The following is an 18,234-nucleotide window of genomic DNA, read 5'->3' on the forward strand; positions in this document are numbered from 1 at the left end:
TGACCCAATTCATTCCAGAACACACGTACAACCACGGCCGCACTATGCTTGCACACCCACGCCTCACAACACGTGTGGGCTTTAATTCTCGCCTTCAGAAATTTAAACCTAGGAAGCAAGTCTCTGGACCTAGTAAGAAATCAGAATGGCCAAAGCGAAAAGATTGCAGTTGTGCAAGAGAGAGAGGAGAGCAGACTGGGACTCGTGTAGCATAATGGGTAGGAAGTATTCACAGCCCTTTGCTGCTCTGGTCTGTATTTCTGTATGCTCATGTTTGCTTTTGAAATAATATTCATGGAGCTGTAAGGTTCACAGGTTTCCATTTCAGGACCCTCATAAAGGCTCTTCAGCCTGACTGCTCAGAATCCCGTCCGCGATGCCATACAGAACAAATGTTTAAAGGTATTTTTACATAAAGGCTCAGACAAGACTATTGTTCAAGTTTTGTCTGTGCCTTCTAGCCTGTAGGCAAATAAGACTGAGAGAAACGTAAGCGGAAATGAGCGTTCATCTAGAAACTGCAAAGCCTGGGAAGATACACAAAAAGTCTCTTTCATCCACAGGTAAAGGACTAAGAAATGTCTTTCAACAGCTTGCTGCCACAAACATGGATTTAAGTCATTGTTTTCTGGATGTCAATTGTCCACACAGGCCCTGAGCCCGCAAAACCACACGGCTTTCCACCTGTCTCCCGCAGGTCTGAATGCACACACAACGCTATCTGTTAAATACGGACAAAATACCCCTGGCCAGGCAGCCTCTGATGGAGGCCCTCAGCCACACGGTCTGAAGTCACAAAGCGGGTTACACAGGAGAGAAGACACTGCCCTATCCCCACACCTGGAGCTCAGCTCCGTGCTCTCACCATGTCTGGGCCGCATCTGCCAGATCTGCTTGGACTCAGGTCCCTGTGCATTGACAAGACATGGCATCTGCCAGTCTCCCATTGGAAACTGTCAACAACCAGATTCAAAACCCCAAATTGACTTGAGAGCTCTGAGCAGGCACAGATTAGCCTGGCTTCAATGTAAATAACTACTACAGCTCAGTGTACTTATTTCTCCATTTCCAATCTGTGAGTTTTAGGATCCAGGGCGCTATCCTACTCTAACCACCCTAGTCTGGATGTTGCCAAGAGCCAGGCTTCCATGTCACTGCTAAATTGATGGAATCTAGGACCAGCCATGCCAGCCTGCCATGGGACATGGAGGCCCTGAGAAACAGTTCACACTTTCTTCCAAAACAAACAAGGGTTTGAGCAGCGGATGGTGAACAGTATGGTGCCTACAGAGCTGGTCACCTGCAGGAGAGTCGGCACCCATGCGGTAGGCGGAGGGGCTGGGGGAAGGGGGAGCTGGGCATCCTGCCTACCCGGATGCGCTTGGCACGGCGCATGTCATCAGCCGTCAGGGTGCTCTGGGAGGGCAGCACACTCTCCTCATGCTGGGGCTGCAGGTGCAGCTCATGTGTGTCCGGCTCCTGCTCCAGAGAAGACGGGGCTTCCGGGGGCAGCTGAGGGAGCGGGAGGGTGGGCTGCTCTGGTTGGTCCAGCCCGTTAGGAGTCGCAGCTTCAGCCTCATCGAACTGCTCCTTGGTGGAAAAATGCAACAGGTCCTAAAATCACAAGAACCAGGAGTTATTTCCCTGCCTAGACAGACGTCCATGCAAGGACTTAAGAACTGCTGCTTTATGTTTTAAATGATTAGCCTCATAATGCTCAGAAAAGATTATTTTCCTCCTGAGGACATGAATTAGGTAACCATTCACAGGATGGAAAAACCATGACATATTCCAGATCACTTTATGAGGAAAAAAGAAGGCCGGACTCTTCTGGAATATCATAATTTCAATTGTCTGAACTAATTAAACAGAGGCCCCCATAATATCTCTGGACAGTTTCAAATCTTTAGGGCTGCAAAGTTGGCCTTCTGTTGTAAGTAACGTTTAAAAATACGCTCTTTTGAGTCTTTGTCCGATTGGACTTTAATTAACAGGCAGCGCAGTGCCAACAGGCAGGACTGTCAGCCTCTGAAAGGCATTGTGTTTGAGTCCAGTGACAGTTCTAAGTTCTCTAAGCAGGCGTCCAAGAAGAGTTCCTGCTTTCCCCTCCCCGCTTACCTGTGTCCCATCGTCACACTTTTCCCCATTTTCACTGGTTATCTCCAGGCGGATAAATTTGGGAGGACGTCCTGGCCTTCGACCAGGGCCAAACCGCCTCTTGCCTCGGCCCCTTCCTCTGCCTCTTGCTCTGGGGACAAGAGATCGGGTGATAAATAGTCACAGTTACACAATACTCCACAACAAATGTTTCCCTAAGTGATCCGGAGTAACTCCAAATCTTGATTTCCACTCACTTTCTTTCTCTTCCTGATTCTTTTTTCTAATGTAGATGATCATTTTGCCAATACACGCTATCTCAATTTCTCATCTTTCTCTGTCTATATAGCTCAAAGAGACATCTTTAATTATTCAGAATAAAGGGAGCTTTAAAAATTCAAAGTGCTGACACCATTTTGCCACTGGACATTCTGAAAGCTCGAACACATCTCCGCAGTTATGTGAGCAACGCAGACAGGACAGAACACACGGAGCTGGTGTGTGTCCTAGAGACGAGATTCAGGTCTTTCCCCTTGCTCATTTCATATTCCTTCCATGGAATCTGGCTAGAGTTAAACATATGTTCTTGCTTTTCTATAATCTTCTGGGAGGCCAGAAAGAATTTCTAATTCAGTGGTTCAATAATACATCCAATAAATGCCAAATGAATTTTATCCCCTTTGAAAGGCTTCTAACATACAAAAGTTCCTTAATCAAAGGGATTCAGAAAAGTTTGTCACTAAAATCTCCTTTAGAAGACATGTGTGCAAGATGTGTTTAAAATCAATCAGACTGTGCTTTATTCTTCCACTCATGTACTTAACAATTTAATTAAAAATATAGATTTTTTTCCAAGGACTTTCAAAAGATCCTTTTTTATGGGAAATTCTGAACCTCAGCAAATATGGCAAATACAAGCCCAGTGTACTCACTACCTCATTTCAATACTTATCAGCTCATGACCAGTTTTATTCTATCTGAATCCTTACCACTTCTCCCACACACATACCCATTAGAGTATTTTGAAATAAATCCTGGACATCATTTCATCTCATTCATATTCATAAATATTTAAATACATATCTCTAAAACATAAAGGTATATAAATATATATAAAATACATATCTCCACAATACTATTATCGCAACTGATAGTTGCTCAATGTTTATTAAATCTAGTCAAAGTTCAGATTTGCCTAATTGTCTCAAATTTCTTTTAGCAGTTGGCTAATGAACATTTTATCTGCAGTGTACCCTGCCTGGTGCTCAGCACTAAAAGATGGGAAGTTATACCCAACAGTTCTTACCCTCAGAAGTCCAGCAGAGGCAGCAGGCGTATAAAGCAAAACTCACAAGAGGGTATAAAAGGTGTTATAACAGAGCCACGTTGGTGTGTTTGGGATGCCCTGGAGGAAGTACAGGACAGAATGCTCGCCGTGCCCTCCACGCACCTCAGCCGCTTGCTTCCAAGGTCACACCTTGCCCTTGTCGTCCTCAGTAGCTGCAGAACCCCAGGACCCTGACGCCACGCCTCGTCCATGCCAACACCGTGTCCTAACTTTCCCGTCCGCCCCTCAGGCACCTGAACTCCCGGATCCTGCCCCCTCCCCAGCATCTCCAGTCCTGCCGCCTGTCAGCAGTCTTGTATTCCCTTCACATTTTCCCTCCTTTCTTCCACTCATCACCTCCAAAGCCCATCACTGGACTCACTCCCGCGCACACGCTCTCCCCCCACCCTGCTGCTTCGCCACTCCCACTGCGTTGCAGGCGCTTGGTGAGACCCACTCTGTGCGCTCCCTCCACAGACACCCGCACAGAGAGAGACACTGGGTGAGGACGTGGCCTTGACTCGCGAGAGCCCCCAGTGAGCTCTGGCTGCTGCGGGCCATCACACCGCACTCCCTTGGAGTATTTACTCTCCTACATTCCTAAAGGCCATTTCACACCACCTTCTCTCTTCTCAAATTCTATAAACGCTAGCAAGCCTACGTCTGTCCCACTGAAACTACCCCGATCCAAACCACTCTCATTTTTCATCCAAACTGTTGAAATAGTTTCTAACCAGACTCCCTGTCTTCCCTCTTACTGCAGTATAACCTAAGTGCTGTTTTCACTTTTATCCACAGTGATGTTTGGGCTTCCCAGGTGGTGCTAGTAGTAAAGAATCCACCCGCCAATGCAGGAGACGCAGGTTTGACCCCCGGGTCAGGAAGATCCCCTGGAGAAGGGAATGACAACCCACTCCAGTATTCTTGCCTGGAAAATCCCATGGACAGAGGAGCCTGGGGGGCTACAGTCCACGGGGTCACAAAGAGTCAGACACACTGAAGGGACTGAGCATGCACACATGGTGATGTTTAGAAATATAATTGACATCATAATATCCCTTGCTCAGCAGCCTCTGAGGACTTCTTATCACACATAGAATGAAATTCAAATCTCCTATCACTACCATCAGGCCTACGTGATCCAGCTGCTGCCCACCCCACCCTGTGGAATTCTCCTTCATTTACCCCTTTTTCTTTTTTTCATATAGGAATTAAACACAGGAGTTAGTTTGATGAAGGAATCTTACCTTTGAAGAGTTTGAAAATCAGAGGTGTAGGTTATTTCAAAGGTGTATGCTATCTCAAGAATCCCTGTTTCAGAATCTCTAGTTAGGGGAGATGTTTACTAAGGTGGAAAGATCTCCTATTGCTTGGCATTGATTATGCTTGTTCAGGGAAATGTTTACTAAGGTGGAAAGATCTCCTATTGCTAGGTATGCATTATTCTAGAAAAGACACAAGTTGTGATGAGGACCAGGGGGAAGAAAGGAAATGATGCATAAGAAATGTCCTTCAGCAGCCTAACTGGTTATGTCTACACACCCACCCATGTGCATACAGACATACACACACACCCTCATACATTCATAGATGATACAGAAATGACTTTGGAACTTTAAACACTAAGTTTGTGAAATCTTCCCCCTCATTATACCTGCTGAACACATCCAGTTTCTCATCGTGAGAATTGAGATGCTGCTGCAGCTGTTCAGAGCTTATAAATCGGCGGTTGCATTCATAGCAGGGCCAATTCTTCTCTTGCTCTCGAAGAACTGCAGCCATAAGAGAGAGACCATGGAGGCTGGTGACCAATCGGCCCCAATAAAAGTCAAATGCCTGGCAGCCCCACCATTCTCACCTCACCGTAGCCCAGTGCTCATAGATACCCAGTGTCTGCTGTTTTGTTATAAAAGCAAAGGCTCAAGATTGACAGAAAGGAGTTTTGGGGATCTGGTTTTCTGATATATTCACATAAGACATCAAAAGAACAACTACCGTGTGCCACCCTCTCCCACCCCCAGCACACACACAACCTTACCCCACTGGGAAGACAAGGTGTGCTACAATGGGAATGCGTATGCAGACAACCCAGTAATTCAGATCCAAGCTTCATAATCAGAGGGTATAGTGTAAAACAAATAACTGGAAGGGGAATGCTCAACATCGTCACTTTAGCAAAAGGTTCACAAGCACGGGTTAAAGCCGAACCCTGTGACCCAGAAATTCCACCCCTAAATGTGCGCCCAACAGAAATATGCACATATGTTCAGTAAAGGACATGTAAGAAGGTTCACAGTGGTACCTTCATATCGGCCAGACACTGGACACCGGAAATGACTTTGTCGAACAAGAAAGACTATGACTGACTTTGGTCCCCTAGGAAATAGCCTCACAACTTTTGGAATTTCCCAAGTAAATGGCACATCTTTGTCATTCCTGGTGATCTGTGACCATACCTGAGTTTATGCTAATGAGAGGGCCCAGATGGGAATGGCTGAGCCTGGAAAACCAACCACCTGAAAACAGGGCTGTGACTTTGAATGAGGAGGTATAGCCAGGGAGGGGAGCAGGGGCTAGAGAGGAGATCCAGTCATGGGCCAAGGATCCAATTGATCACACCGCTGTGATGATGCCTCGACAAGAACTCTGGACACAGGAGCTCAGGTGAGCCTCCCACGCTGGTGATGACACATTGGGCCTCCAGGGCTGCGACACAGGCGCTTCTCGTTTGGGACCCTCCCAAACCGTGCCCTAAGCGTCTTCATTTGGCCGGTCCTGACATGTGTGCTTTATGATAAAATGGCAATTCTAAGCCCAGCACTTTTCTGACCTCTGTGCACCATTCTAGGGAATTATTAGGACTAAGAGGGTAGTGGAAACTCCCTAAATGCTACTAGTCTAGTTGCTCAGAAGTGCAGGGGGCATGGGATCCCCCTGGCTTGAAGATGGTGCCTAAAGTAGAGAGTCTAGAGGAGGACTCTGCCCTTGACCTGTGATGTGACCTAACTCCAACTAGTCAGTGTCAGAATTACATAGTTCAACCCAAACTTCTGTGCTGAAAATAGATAAATGAATTGCAGTACATTCAATACTGTGGCCACCTGATGCAAAGAGCTGACTCATTGGAAAAGACCCTGATGCTGGGAAAGATCAAAGGTAGGAGGAGAAGGGGACGACAGAGGATGAGATGGTTGGATGGCATCACCGACTCAATGGAAATGAATTTGAGCAAACTCCAGAAGACAGTGAAGGACAGGGAAGCCTGGCGTGCTGCCGTCCATGGGGTCACCAAAAACTGGACATGACTTCGACTGAACAACAACAACAATTTCACACAATAGAAAACAAAGTGGCAAAGAAAATTAACAACTTAGAATAATACACAACAGTATGGAAAAGTCTCACAAACAAAAGGTTCTCATATACCAAAAGTGTACATGTCACATAATTCCATGTATACAAAGTTCAGTAACAAGCAGATAGTATCTGTGGTGTTGAAGCTGGGAGATAGTTATACTTGGGAGTGAAGAGGAATTAGAAGGTGCTGGGGACTCCTGGAGCAGTGGCCCACTCTTGACCTGGGTCCCCGGGTATCCTCATGCTGTGAAAATTCATCAGGCTGTTATTTGTGACTTTGTACTTTTCTGGATGTAGACTGTACTTCAGCGACATTTACTTTCACAACAAAGACAATCCCTGCCTTGCTGTGTTCAGAGACGATTACATCAAGATAAAAATCATCCTCTGATCTAGGTTCTAATTTAATATTTGGACTTTTCATTATATTAAATACTATTTTCTACAGCCCATGAAAGAAATGTAAATATGTCATTGTCATTTGACCCTAGAATTACACAAGGATGTTTAGTTCTAAGAATCCACCTGTAATGCAGGAGATACGGGTTCAATTCCAGGGTTGGGAAGATCCCCTTAAGAAGGAAATGGCAACCTACTCCAATATTCTTGCCTGGGAAATCCCATGGACAGAGGAGCCTAACAGGCTACAGTCCATGGGGTTGCAAGAGTTGGACATGACTTAGTGACTAAACCACCACCAAAGATGTAAGTAATACATACAATTTACAATCAATACATGAAATTTTAAAAATCCAAGTACCTTTCCGCTCTTCCTCAGAAATGTCATGGATTTTCCGGTTCACAAATTCGGCATAGGAAGCAGCATACCACACCTGCAAGAACCAAGCACAACATCAGGGATGAAGGACATAACAGGATGCACTTCACAGGCTTCAGTTCCTCCTCCTGCTCACAGAAAACAACCCAGGTTTCCCACAGCAAACCAGCAAACAAACAAAAGAAGCTGCACCGTGAGGTGACCCCGTTGGCACAGACTGTCAGTCAGGAAGTTCACAGGGCGAGGCACACTGTGTGGGATTCTTTTTTTCCCATGTGCTATACAGTAAGTCCTTGTTGGTTATCCATTTTAAGTGTTTTCTTTATCCTTTTTAAAAAACTGTTTTTGTTATTACAACAACTTCACAAGAGATAACATTAGTAGTCTCTTGATCTAATGAAACAGAGCCTCTTCTGATTTTTTATCTGTTTAAACACAGGTTTCCACGCAGCTGTGGTCACTGTGGCTCCACCCTCACACTGCTGGGGTTAACCAGAGCCACCCTGCCCTCCTGAGTCTCTGCCTCCATCCCACCCTGGGGAGGTTGCTTCTGCTTCCTGTCTGGCTCACCCGCCCCTCCGCCACTCCTAAATAGTGCTGCTTCTGGAAGCTTAGTCCACGTCCAGGGCCTTCTCACTTCTCCCCAAGGCAATCACATCTGTTTGCAGCCAACTCTGTGCTAATGACTCTCAAGTTACCACGTGTATCCCAGATCCTTCCGCTTCTTCCCTCTACCTACATTCTACCACCTGCCTGATGGAGCCGGTCCAGAACTGACTTCTAGACACTCACCTACCTTTCTCATCTCAACTAACACCCCACCTTCCACCCAGTTGCTCAGACTTGAAAACTAAAGGGTGTGTGTGTGTGTGTGTGTGTGTGTGCGCGCGCGCGCGCTCAGTCATGTCCAACTCTTTGCCACCCATGGACTGTAGCCCACCAGGCTCTGTCCATGGAATTTCCTAGGCAAGAATACTAGAATGGGTTGTCATGTCCTTCTCTAGGTGATCTTCCCAACCCAGGGATCAAACCCAGATCTCTTGCATTGTCAGGCAGATTCTTTACCACTAAGGCACCAGGGAAGCCCAAAATGAAGTGAAGTAACTCCATCTTCAATCAACAGACCTGTCTGTACCCCCAAAATAACTACTTCCTAATTCCTCACCCCCTGGGCCTAATGCCTTTATAAAGGCCTTTGGTAGATCCCAAAGCCATATACTTCTTATTCTATTTGCGGGATTATAACAAGTGTACAGGGACTTTCCTGGTGGTCCAGTGGTTAAGAATCTGCCTGCCAAGGCAGCAGACATGGGTTTGACCCCTGGTCTGGGAAGATTTCACAGGTCTCAGGGCAACTAGGCCCAAACACCACACCAAAGTCTGTAAACCCTAGAGCCCATGTTCTGCAACTAGAAAAAGCCCTCTCACAGCAAAGAAGACCCAGTGTAGCCAAATAAATAAATAAAATTTAGACGCGTGTAGTATAGCCCCAGTGCTGCACCTTGAGCTCCTGCTTGGGCTCCACGTTCTTGATTGTTGTGTAGTACACGTGGTGGCCATACTGATATGCCACCAGGTTCTGCTCCAGGTGGTTCTGGGCCGGACGTACGAACATCATCCAGTTACAGAGGGTCTCGTCCGACAACTCAAACCACAGGTCTTCGTGCAAATCCCTGTCCTTTCTGTCCCCTTTATCGAGAGAAACCTGCAACCAGAGTGAAAGTGAAAAGACACATACACACAAAATGTCTAACATCATAGATAGTTGTGTAATAATATGCAAAATACTGTTCTTTAAATTAACCAGATACACTGGTTCTCCCCTTTGTATCTGGAAAGCTACTGGAATTGTGTCTTACCAAATGAAAAAGGGAAAAGACACTTTCTAAAGACCCACTCACAGGATTACCTAGTAAAATCTAAAAGTCAGCGCACTGTACAGCTTTGGTTGCCATTTCATCATTAACTAACATCAAAAATGCTATTGATAAGCCAGAAAGTGCAAGCAAAATACACTCCAGTTCACTGTAAGTGGCTTCCTTTGGGGTTTCAACTGCATTCATTTATAATGTGGAGGCTGGTGGCAGATCCTTCTCTCTACAAAGTGATATTCTTTCTTGGGCATCTTGAGCTCTCACCAAGAAAATCTCCCCATGACAGCTGCTGATTTCTCAAAAACACACCCCATATATTCTCTCCTCCCACTGTTCTTTCCCGGTTCTCCAGAGTGGCTCTCAAAAAGCAGACAGGAAGCTTTCGATCAAAGCAAAAGCATCAAAAGTGAGGAACAGACATCAGTATACACATACTTGAACATTCTGTGAACTATTCTTCAGCAGAAGATTCAACAGGATAGATAGACCTGTTTCAAAGACTGAAAAAGAGGTTTTCCTAAAAACATTATCAGTACTTCACAGATGATATTGGTGTTGTTTAGTCACTAAGTTGTATGACTCTTTGCCACCCCATGAACTGCAGCCCACCTCTGTCCATGGGATGCCCTAGGCAAGAACACTGGAGTGGGTTGTCATTTCCTTCTCCAGAGGATCTGCCCAACCCAGAGATGGAACCTATGTCTTCTGCACTGGCAGGAGGATTCTTTACCACTGAGCCACTAGGGAAGCCCAACAGATGACATGAGTTGACGTAATTCTCTTTGTATTCTAGTCAAAGTTAATATTCAAAAAAAAAGTTGTCAAGCCTCTATTATAGGCTGAATTGGTTTCCCCCATAATTCATACATTGAAGTTCCAGCCCCCAGTAGCTCAGACTGCATTTGGAAGCAAAGCTTTGGAAGAGGTGATGAAGTCATCAGAGCAGGTCCTGTCCTCACAGGACAGGGAGATCAGGGCACACAGAGAAGCACCAGAGGCCCGAGCACACAGGGACCGCTTAGTGCCAAGACAGCCACCTGCAAGCCAAGGGCCTTGACCCAAGCCAAGCCTGCCTGCACCTTGGCCTTGGACTTCCAGCCTCCTGCAGTGCGACAAAACAAGCACATTGTTTAAGCCCCCTGGTCTGTGGTGTTTGGTCCTAGAAGCCCTCGAAGACTAGCCCAGCCCCTGAGAATGACAAGAGTTCAGAATTATTCACATAAGGCTTCAGGGTCTGAGGGCTTCCCTGGTGGCTCAGCGGGAAGACTCCGCTGCCAGTGCAGGAGACGCAGGTTCGACCCTGGGTAGGGAAGATCCCCTGGAGAAGAAAATGGCAACCTACTCCAGTATTCTTGCCTGGAAAATCTCATGGACAGAGGAGCCTGGTGGGCTATAGTCCACGGGGTTGCAAAGAGTCAGACAGGACTAAGCGATTGAGCACACCACAGTCTGAAACTGTACCATCCACGGTTTCTCTCTTATTGGTAAGAGAGAAAATGTCTACATTTAAATCAATCAAGCATAGAAAGAAAAACACAGTGAACAGCTGCTATGAGACTGAATTGAGAGGCTCGGTGGGAAAATGCATGCCCCTCACAAGTCATCAGGACAGGAGGGGACTGGGACAAAGTGTACATTACCTTGAGGTGGATGTAACAGTCCTTCAGCTCCGATTCCCTGACCAGTGGCCCCTCCACGGGGCCAAACTGGGTGCGCTTGGGGATGCGCCTCTTGGAGAACACGCCGCCCAGGAATCTGTCAATGTAGAGCACCAGCGGGAGGCTGGCCCGCGCCCGCGTCAGCACCGGCCGGTTGGGGATCGGGTGCAGCGGGCCGTGCTTCGGGCACACGGAAGAGTGTGCGTTGTTACACTCCTCGCACCCTGCACGAGAAGGATAGCCTCTAGGTGACGGGCTCGCGGGAAAGGGTCCTAACCTGGAGAACCCCCACATCTAAGTTTTTAAGGCCAAATTCAATTAGCTCCTACAACTGCACAACCCATTCCACTGTAACACATGACTCTCCAGAGACTGGGAGAATCAGGCAGAATTAGCTTGTGGCCTGCCAAAAATAATAAGCAGGCTGTGACTTATTTCTCTACTGGATGTCCATTAGAAGAGTGGCACTAAATTTACAAGTCAACGTGGTTGAGTACAGCAAAAACGAACACAGCATCATTGAGCAACTACATTTCAATTTAAAAAAAAGTTTTAAAAAGTTTACAAATCAAATAAACCATGTTTGGAAAGAGGAAAGAAGTGCTTATTAGTTGCTTAAATGTTGCAAAATCAGATGAAACAAATGAGGTAAACTTCATAGTATGTAAATTATAGGTCAATCAACCTGTTTTTTTTTAAACAACCTGACAATATAGTCAGTTTCCTCAAAGGGAGCTGTAGAAACAGTGCTGTTGAATTTGAGATTCCCGTGCATATTGCGTGAAGATAATGCTGAAGTGAATAAATTTAGCATCCCACCCTTCATTCACCCGATGACACAACGAGGCCAGCCCTGATATGTACGTTCAGCTCATTCTGGGAATGATGGGTTTGCAGTCAGCGTCCACATCCACCCACTTTTTCCCAGAATCCCCCATCTGGAGCTAACCGCCAGGCTGCAATGTGAACAGCAGCAGAACAGAGGAAAGAGACTGTGCCCCACAGAGAGCAGACTCCTGACTCTCAACATATCTAGTCAACCAATCGCATCTCACCCAACTGGCTGTGGGGTGGCCTGGCTTAGGAAACATGTATTTTCGATTTCTACAACTCTCCAGTAATGGAGAGCTACCTTGTGTTCCTATTTAGAAGATTAAAGTGACTTCATGTGTATTTGACTAAGGAGTTGCCTTGAAAACTTAAGAATTCAAAGAAAAGCAAAACGAGGAAATTCTCTTTTGGGTATGGAGATGAACACAGACCCCAGGCAAACGGCCTCACTACTACTATGCAGAGGGTCCCGGGAGAGATATGGTGAGACCACAAAGCTCTGCATGGCCTTGTAACTCGAAAGAGGAGATAAGGATTTTGCCATCTATGTGGGACATTGGTAGGCAGCAGTGGCGGCTTGGTGGAAGGAAGCAGGCCCCTCCAAGTAGGCAGGACAGAAAGGCAGTAGTGTCGGCTGACTGTGGGCACCAGCAACCGGACCACCTGCATTTGAATCCTGATTCCTGCAACAACTGAGCAGGACCTCTAGAAAGCTGCCAACTGAGCAGGACCTATAGAAAGCTGCCGACTTCACAAGCCCATGGAGAGCATTGCTCGAGTTGGGCAGAGCACTAGTGCCCGGGGTGTGAGAGGCATCCTTTTACAGCAGGCATTTTTTAAGGTTGGTACGAAGAGAGGTGAAGCAAACATGTGAAAGAAGGAATGGCCGGATCTGCCAGGACTGGACACCATCATGGCCTGGCAGCTGGAGCTCTGAGATCAGAGGCTGAGGCTGGGTCCTAACCCAGCCCCAGCCCCTGTGACACCAGCAGGCTGCCCAGCTTCCTCCAGCAGCCCCTCGTGGATGCGATCGGAGCTCTAGCAGCAGCCAGCACCTCCCTCCCCGGCCACCCGAGGATGACAGGAAAGGGCCCTCCCTCCCCGGCTGCCCGAGGATGACGGGAAAGGGTGCCTTCGGAGAGACAGCAGAGTTTGCACTGGGAGCCCTAGCAGAGGGGCCCACCCTGCGCCCGAGAAGCAGCTCCGCTTACACAAGTCGTGGGGGTCGAAGGGCCGAGGCGGGTCAGGTTCCCAGTCGTCCAGGTCAGTGTCCTCCCCATCTTCCTCCTCCTCATCCTCAGAATCCTCGTCCTCATCCTCGTCCTCCTCCTCCTTGGCCTCCAGTCTGGCCATGGGGTTCTGCAGAGTCGCCAGAGGGTCCGAGCCATCCACACTCTCAATTGAGGGTAACACCTGGTTGTGCACCGGCAGCGAGGCCTGGACAAGGTTTAATCACAACGTCAGCACAGCCCACGTGGGGTCGGAGGGAACCCGGACACACAGAACACAAGCTTTTAATGGAAGGCACTCCAGTATTCTTGCCTGGGAAACCCCACAGACAGAGGAGCCTGGGGGGCTACAGTCCATGGGGTCACAAAGGGTCGGACACAACTGAGCAACTAACACACACGCACACACTCTTCTCACCAGCTCCCTCTGAGGCCATGTAGAAAGGCCTATCTATGGACAGCAATGAGGAATCTGTTTTCATTTTTGCTGTTTCTGTCTCACATCTGGGCTCCTTTCATGTCAGCAAGAGTTTCAAACCTCACAAGCCCCTGCCAGAGGGCTGAGGACCCTCATAATTGACTCCACCCTTCACTTTAAGTCCCACCTCCTCACTCTCTCAGCCTTTCCAAACGTGCTTGAGAGGCCTGCCCTGCGTCCCCGGAGACTTCAAATACGAATATAACAAACCCTTCCACACCCTCCTGGAGCATGTGTGGTACCATCAGCTGCAATATCTTGGTTCTGGGTAGGGCTCTCCTGCCTCTGCAGGTAGCCACACCCTACTGCAGGTAAAGGCCTGACCGGCCTGCAACCATGTGGCTTTAGAACTTTACACGCGTTACATGATGCAGGTGGCAAAATTCAGTGGGTATAGGTGCACTTTCACACACTCCAGAGAGGTCAAGGTTTGACTTTGACCTTAAGAAAAGAGATACCTACTTGGTTCATCATGCTGAAATTATCTTTTGCAAATAAGACACGGTTTATGTCATAGATTAGATTAATGCCACTTTACCAAATATGCTGGAAGAAAATAATGTTGCCTTGAGAGTCCTCACCTGGGGTTATACACCATCCAGGCCCTCTTATGCAGGGGTATTTCTCCTGCCCCATTAGCACCATCAGTCACACTCAAGCTACTTCCCTTGCCTGGATCTTTCCTCCCCTAGAATGCTCGCTCTTCCCTTTAGGCAATCTCCTAAACCCTGTCCGCTTCCACCTCTCCAGGAACCATCTCTGCCCTCTCTCCTGTACATCTGCAGTCGCAGAAGTCCATCTGGCAATACCATCCAGCCCACCAGGCAGCCCAGACGGTTCCGAAATAGCTCAGGAATGTTACCAGGGGGTCAAGAGCCCCCCAAATTTCCTCTCGAGTTAGACCAAGTAAGTCCACCCCTCTGCCACATGAAGACAGCTCCTCCAGGACTTCAAGACGAAAACCCCTAGGTCATGGACTCATTTCTCATGAGGCAAATCATCCAGATCCCTCAGGGTCTTGCTCTGTCCATTCAGCCCTCAGTGGATCCCCACCAGCCTGCACCTGCGCTCACTGAAGACGGCCACTTCCTAGTGCTGCTCCATCAGGACTCTGTAGGTCCCCAAGACCCCTGGGCCTAGCTGTCCCCTCACAGAGTATAAGGAACCCCTATCTTCTGCTTAGGACTTAAACAGTGGATTTTTACTTAAATGGCAATTTATCCCTACAAAATTTCATTGTACCGCCTCTTCCGTTCTTCCAGCCAGGCAAGATCCTTCAGAACCTTGGTTTTCACATCTCACACCTTGGCTGCCCCCCCAGCTTGGTTTCCATTGCCCATTTGCGTGCATTTTCACGTGAGTCCAGCTTGCCACTCCAACTGCACCACAGGGACGGAGACCACAGGCTTTGGAGTCAGACAGATTTGGATTAAACTCCTGGCTCCACTACTCGGCAAGTGAACAAACTTCTCTGAACCTGTGTTTCTTTATCTGTAAAAAGGACATTAGGATTAAATGAAATGATGTGTGCATGAGGCCAGTAGTAGTGTCCAGCATTTAGTAAGCGTTTACTATTAATCATAGATTATTATTATCATAAGTCCTTTAAGGACTGAAGCAACAGCACGTGTTTCCTCTACAGCCCTAACAGGCTGCTGGGCACATGGCAGGTGGGCAGGGGAGGTCAGGTTGCGAAGAGGCGGTTGGCCCTTTGGAAAGGATGTCAGTCCCTCTAGGCATCGAAAGGGACTCTGCGATCGTCACAGAAAAGTACGTTTTCAGTTGTGCATCTACATCTAAGAACTTCTTAAACTCCATGAAGAAACAGTATTGTGGGCGTTTACAGAATCTGACCTGCTCTGGCAATTAAAGGTCACTGCCCAACATGAGAAACCCTCAGGCTGAAGAAGGCAGATAAGATCAGCTGCCTCAAACAGCACCTGCATGTTTGAACTGTGCACTCACTCAGCCCAGGAGCCCAGACTCATTTGTGATAGTCCACCTGCAGCTCAGGGCCTTGTACAAGTGTCGATAGGAGGACACGATTCTGGGACATGCTCCTGCTTCAGCTTCAATAAAAACAAGAAAATGCCCACTGGGGTGAGGTCTCAACAAGGAAAAAAGAGCAGGGACTTCTGGCCATGAAACTCCGTCTGCCACCCCTCTGGGTCCTCACTTGCTTGGCTCCCGCTTGCTATCTCAGAGCGCAGCTCTGGTATCACGCTTAGGTTTGAGCCACTTAAATTCTATGCCAGCATTAGGGATGAATGTTATCACACACTGAGCAAACCAAAGCATACATCCACCTCCACCCCTCATAAATTCTTCATCTCTTTGCAGAGCTGACCTGAAAGAATAAAATCAGCAATTGAGAGTTACTCCTGTGAAGCTGCGATGTTATTTTTTACCAACTGATGCTGCTAGAAAGACTGTGGTCAGGCAAGTTACTGCTGGCTTCTCGCCACTGCTGAAAAGCTGACATTAAAACAGAGCGACAACCTCCTCATCCCCAGGCTGCAACTCTCCTCAAAGGCTGTGGCAAGAAAAAGGCTGGAAGGCTTCAGCAGTATCTAGAGCAGGGATTCCCAGCCTCCAGGATCTAATGCCTGATGATCTGAGGTGGATCTGATGCAATAATAAGAGAAATAAAGCGCACAGTAAATGGGATGTGCTTGAATCATTCTGAAACCATCCCCCTTCTGGGTCTGTAGAAAAACTGTCTTCTAGGAAACAGGTCCCTGGTGCCAAAAAGGTGGGGGACCATTGAAAGAGAACTGATACTCTACACACAGATAGAACATACACCAGAATCATGAGAGTTACTGGTGAAAGGCATGGCTGATCATCAATTTGTAGGTAAGAACTGTGTATATCAGACAGCCTGGACCTTAACACACAGAAGGCATGTGTTACAGATTTGTTTAATTAATAATTCAAATTCAGCTGCCATTCACTGGGTGCCAGGCATACATCTAAGCTAGTTTGAGGCCAAATCATTTTACCACCAGCTCCTGAGAGGCAGAGATGAAATGTACACCCTCATTTGGCCTGGCTTTCCCACTGCCTCACAATGGCCTCTGCAGCGTGGGGCCTGTTCGAGGAGGAGGTAAACAGCACACACACCTTGTGGGCCGAGCAACAAGCTAACACAGCTGCTCCTGAGGCAACAGCCAGGCAGCAGGGCGGGGAGCCGTGGGTGTCAACTCCACTTGGAGGGAAAGAATAGTAACAAAGATAGTGTACGCCCCTGCATGTTGTCACGCACCATGAAACGTGGGAGAGGAAAAGGAATTTGTTAAAGTCATGGTATACTTTCTCCTTCCCACTTAGCATCACTCTCGGTAATTATTTCTGAAACGACATCACGCGCTGCAGGACACAATTTATCTGAGAGGGAACTATGAAACGACGCTGGACGGCAGCAAACACAACAGAATGCTCTGGGTTCCTGCTGAGGCAAATCATGAGGGCAGCATGTTTTCCTCACAGTGTGTGGGGAGTCACACACGCCCTTGCTCAGAAACAAAGCACAGACTGCGCTTCTAGTCTAGGAGCTCCATGCCTTCCTTACGGATGGGGGAATGCATCTGTGAACAAGGCTTCACGTGGATGTCGCTACCGCTAAAGACAACTGGTAACAGGAACCTTTTTGCTCAGGATAAAAGAAAAAAAAAAAAAAAGCGCCTATCATCTATGTTAAATCCGCACTCCAGCTTTCTATGCAGAATTTATCCAGGTCACAGAATAAACTGATGATCACTGAGGTGTTACAGCCGGAAATAAAAATCGTGCCGGTTGAGAGGAAACTCCAGTAGAGAGGCAAGGCAGTGGCGACAGCGTCTGTAATGCTGGGCTCACAGAGCTGTCTGAGCACAACTTTTCTTTTGTGCAAAGCATGAAACAGGCAGGCTGTTTCAAGAGATGGGAGGAGATGAAGGGCCCTTTGAGGTGCAAATGGCAACAAAACCTCTAATTAAAACGACACCTTAATATTAAAACAACAAAATGCCACTTTGCTTATCAGATTGGCACAATTTTAAAAGAATGCAAATAGCCAGTATGGAAATGGAGAGCTCATATATTGTTGGTGGGAATGTAAACTTTTTCAGTATCGGAGACGCAATTTGAAAGCCCTATCAAAATAACTTTCCCATTGATACTTATAAATTTCAAACATATCTCAAACAGAGAGAACAGTGTAATAGATGTTATCCACCAGTCACTCAGCTTCAAAAATTATCAACTTATGGCTCACCTCTCTTCAACAGTTCACCCACCCAATTTCCCCCTCACTGGATTGTTTTGAAGCAAACTTCAAACACTATACACTTTCATCTCTAAGTAGTTCAGTAGATAACTCTTTTTTTAAAAAGGACTTTTATATTTTATTATCATACCTAAAAAAAAAAAATCACTCCTTAATATCATCAAATATCTGGTTATTGTTAGGAGTTCCCCCAACTGTCTCATATTTTTTTCTTTTTTACAATATCATGTCAGAACCCAAACAAGGTCTGCCTACTGCACCTGACTGATACGTCTCTGAAGTCTCCTTTAATCAGTAAGCTTTCTTTCTCTCTTTTTCTCTGCAATTTGTCTGCTCCT

The 18,234-nt window shown here is 47.1% G+C and overlaps 1 protein-coding gene across 2 annotated transcripts in view; it reads right to left on the minus strand.

Annotated features, from left to right (window-relative positions):
* Window positions 1-18,234, minus strand: part of PRDM10 (PR/SET domain 10) — a 95,395-nt gene that overhangs the window by 28,651 nt on the left and 48,510 nt on the right. For both annotated transcript variants that reach the window (XM_013975851.2, XM_005699638.3), the window contains exons 5-11: window positions 13,134-13,359; window positions 11,074-11,315; window positions 9,061-9,264; window positions 7,542-7,614; window positions 5,079-5,196; window positions 2,119-2,248; window positions 1,372-1,614 (exon numbers count right to left, since the gene is read on the minus strand). In XM_013975851.2, the coding sequence (XP_013831305.1) occupies window positions 1,372-1,614; window positions 2,119-2,248; window positions 5,079-5,196; window positions 7,542-7,614; window positions 9,061-9,264; window positions 11,074-11,315; window positions 13,134-13,359 (1,236 nt within the window). The remainder of the gene's footprint in view (window positions 1-1,371; window positions 1,615-2,118; window positions 2,249-5,078; window positions 5,197-7,541; window positions 7,615-9,060; window positions 9,265-11,073; window positions 11,316-13,133; window positions 13,360-18,234) is intronic.

The sequence above is a fragment of the Capra hircus genome, chromosome 29 (genome assembly GCF_001704415.2).
Source record: "Capra hircus breed San Clemente chromosome 29, ASM170441v1, whole genome shotgun sequence".
Classification (NCBI taxonomy): domain Eukaryota; kingdom Metazoa; phylum Chordata; class Mammalia; order Artiodactyla; family Bovidae; genus Capra; species Capra hircus.